The sequence below is a fragment of the Penaeus chinensis genome, chromosome 16, assembly GCF_019202785.1.
Source record: "Penaeus chinensis breed Huanghai No. 1 chromosome 16, ASM1920278v2, whole genome shotgun sequence".
NCBI lineage: Eukaryota > Metazoa > Arthropoda > Malacostraca > Decapoda > Penaeidae > Penaeus > Penaeus chinensis.
This window is the reverse complement of record NC_061834.1, coordinates 12,785,818-12,788,317: the sequence shown is the minus strand read 5'-3', so window position 1 is coordinate 12,788,317 and position 2,500 is coordinate 12,785,818. Positions and strand designations below refer to the sequence as shown.

General features: G+C 44.6%; 1 protein-coding gene across 1 annotated transcript in view; it reads left to right on the top strand.

The window, feature by feature from the left end:
* LOC125033637 (irregular chiasm C-roughest protein-like) overlaps positions 1-2,500 on the top strand; it is a 53,645-nt gene that overhangs the window by 31,887 nt on the left and 19,258 nt on the right. Inside the window, exons 2-5 of the mRNA XM_047625312.1 lie at positions 1-239; positions 1,346-1,575; positions 1,699-1,887; positions 2,003-2,127. The exon at positions 1-239 is cut by the window's left edge and continues 35 nt beyond it. Of these exons, the coding sequence (XP_047481268.1) occupies positions 1-239; positions 1,346-1,575; positions 1,699-1,887; positions 2,003-2,127 (783 nt within the window). The remainder of the gene's footprint in view (positions 240-1,345; positions 1,576-1,698; positions 1,888-2,002; positions 2,128-2,500) is intronic.

The window sequence follows — 2,500 nt, the reverse complement described above, 5'->3', positions numbered from 1 at the left end:
GCGGCTGGCCTGGTGGAGTCTGCTGCTGCTGTGCGAGGCGACCGACCCGCGGTTCGAGCAGAGGTTCGCCAACGAGCCGTCGCCGCAGACCGCCGTCATCGGTTCGACGGTCGTGCTGCCTTGCCGGATCATCAACAAGGTCGGAGTGCTCCAGTGGACGCGCGACGACTTCGGCCTCGGCAACGAGAGGGAGCTGTACGCCTTCAAGCGGTACCGCATGATTGGCTCCGACGAAGAAGGTAAGAACACTCGAGGTCCTCCTCGGCCTCGCTCGCTGCCCCCCGCGGCTTTACTCAAGTAAGGCTATGAAATGCGCATTACTGAGAATCAATAATTTTCTATTGATATAGAATTGCATCTGCTGTGTGCAGTCAAGTTTTACCTGTTATGTCCTTCTATAAAGAAAGGACATATCAGGTAAATAAAGAATATAAATCTATAAAGAAAAGGGCATGCTCACATCTAAATGCTAATATAGTACTATATACTATAATACTAATATTCGCAGAATAAGTAAAGCGCATACACTAATACAAGCTGTTAGTCTGCGGAGCAATGAGCGGTTTTCAAAATATTCTTATAAAATTTGCAGCAACTCAGGCAATAAATTATTTGTTGAGCTGTAATGATTTTGCTGAGAAACACAGTTACTTCGTCAATACACTGCTAGTATACTAAAGCGATGAGTTTGTCGCGTCGCTGAGCACCGGAAGGATTGAGACTCGCATAGAATTACCATGGGCATTATATTTGATATTGTATTTGTTCTCATGATGTGTGTGCATTGTCTTGCATACGCACATTTACATAGTAATATCCACACATTCGATATAGTTTCATTTGTATATAGTAGTCATTTGTGTCTTCTATCTTGAGAAGTTTAGCTTGTATATTAGAATGCTCCGTGATTATTTTAAAAGCCAGGAAAACATCAGGGCAATATGTATGTAATTAACTATACTCAGTGAAGATGTATTTACATAGGACAGCTCGCTACCGATCATTAGATCAATGATAAACAAAGCATTATTTGGAGTTTAATCATGAAATACTGTTTTAGTCGATAATCATTGTCTACATATGATGCGGTCCAGCAGTTTGAAGAATCACAGTTAGTTTATTCATTCCATCTTTAAATGTATATTATTATAAAGTATAGAGTCAAATATATGCAGTTGCAAACTCATATATGGCCTCTTGTAATTAAATATTCTTTAACGTTATATAGTAGTATCAATGTGATTGTGCATTAAATCACCAGGGCATTTATCAGGCATGTGTAATGACTCTCAGCCCTACATTATAACTTATACAAACTAATGTTTTTCTTCACCACGTGACGCAGGAGACTACAGCCTTCGGATTAGTCCCGTGACCCTCGAGGATGACTCCTACTTCCAGTGTCAGGTCACAGGATGGAAGGACGTCCCTGGAGTGAGGTCACAGACGGCCAAGTTGACGGTGTATGTCCCTCCCGAGCGCCCTGAAATCACCCAGGGCTCCGTCGTGACCACCACCGCCGGCGCCGCCGTCCAGCTGGAGTGCGTCTCCCGAGGAGGCAAACCGGCTGCCGAGGTAGGATCCAGGAATCCACGTTGTTCTTGACAGCAAGCCTCAAATAATTTATCAAGTCCAAAAACTTTTGTTAATAAGATTCGACATGAAGTGCACGATAAACTAGAACCTTTCCCCCCTCAGATCCAGTGGCTGGACGGGTCTGGACGCGTCGTGACGGAGGGCATCCAGTACGAAACCGAGATGATGAAGGACGGCCACCGCATGAATGCCAAATCGACGCTGAGTTTCTTGGCTTCACGGGAGCACCACAACACCGTTTTCACGTGCACGGCCTCCAACCCTGCTCTTCACCAGGCTTTCAGGACGCAGGTACGCGAATAAAACCATTCACTCTAGAAAACCATTAGTTAGCAGATTGAGAAAAAATCATTTACTTGCAATCGTTGGTGAAAAAATTAATAAAGTTTTTTTTTCCCCCCGACAGGTGCGTTTGGAGGTGAGCTATCCACCCGAGGTGACGATCACGCACGACCAGGACGGCTACAGGGAGGGCGAAACGGCCACGCTGACCTGCGCCGCCTCGGGGAATCCGCCGGCGCTATCCTATAGGTACATAAGCGTTTATTTAGGGTTGTGAATGAGTTCAAGCTCATGGTAAGGAGGCCACACGAGGGAATTAAACGAGAGAGACTGCGAATGCATAACAGCAGTGAATTACTTACAGTCTGTTTGCTTTAAATTTGTGTTAACTGTCACATGGTATATAGTACACATTTTCGTCGATGTCACGCTTTTCGATACTGTAGAGCTTGTATATTACAAGTTCTCAATTTCCTTCAAACGTTACTTAAAATTTTCCACGAAACGTAGAGTATTTCTGCAATATATTCTGCTTTACAGTCGTTGTTAGTCTCACAGTTTTCTCCGAAAGGTATCCTCACCCCCGCACTACATCAGAATGTAGTGAGGCGTTGACGGTGAC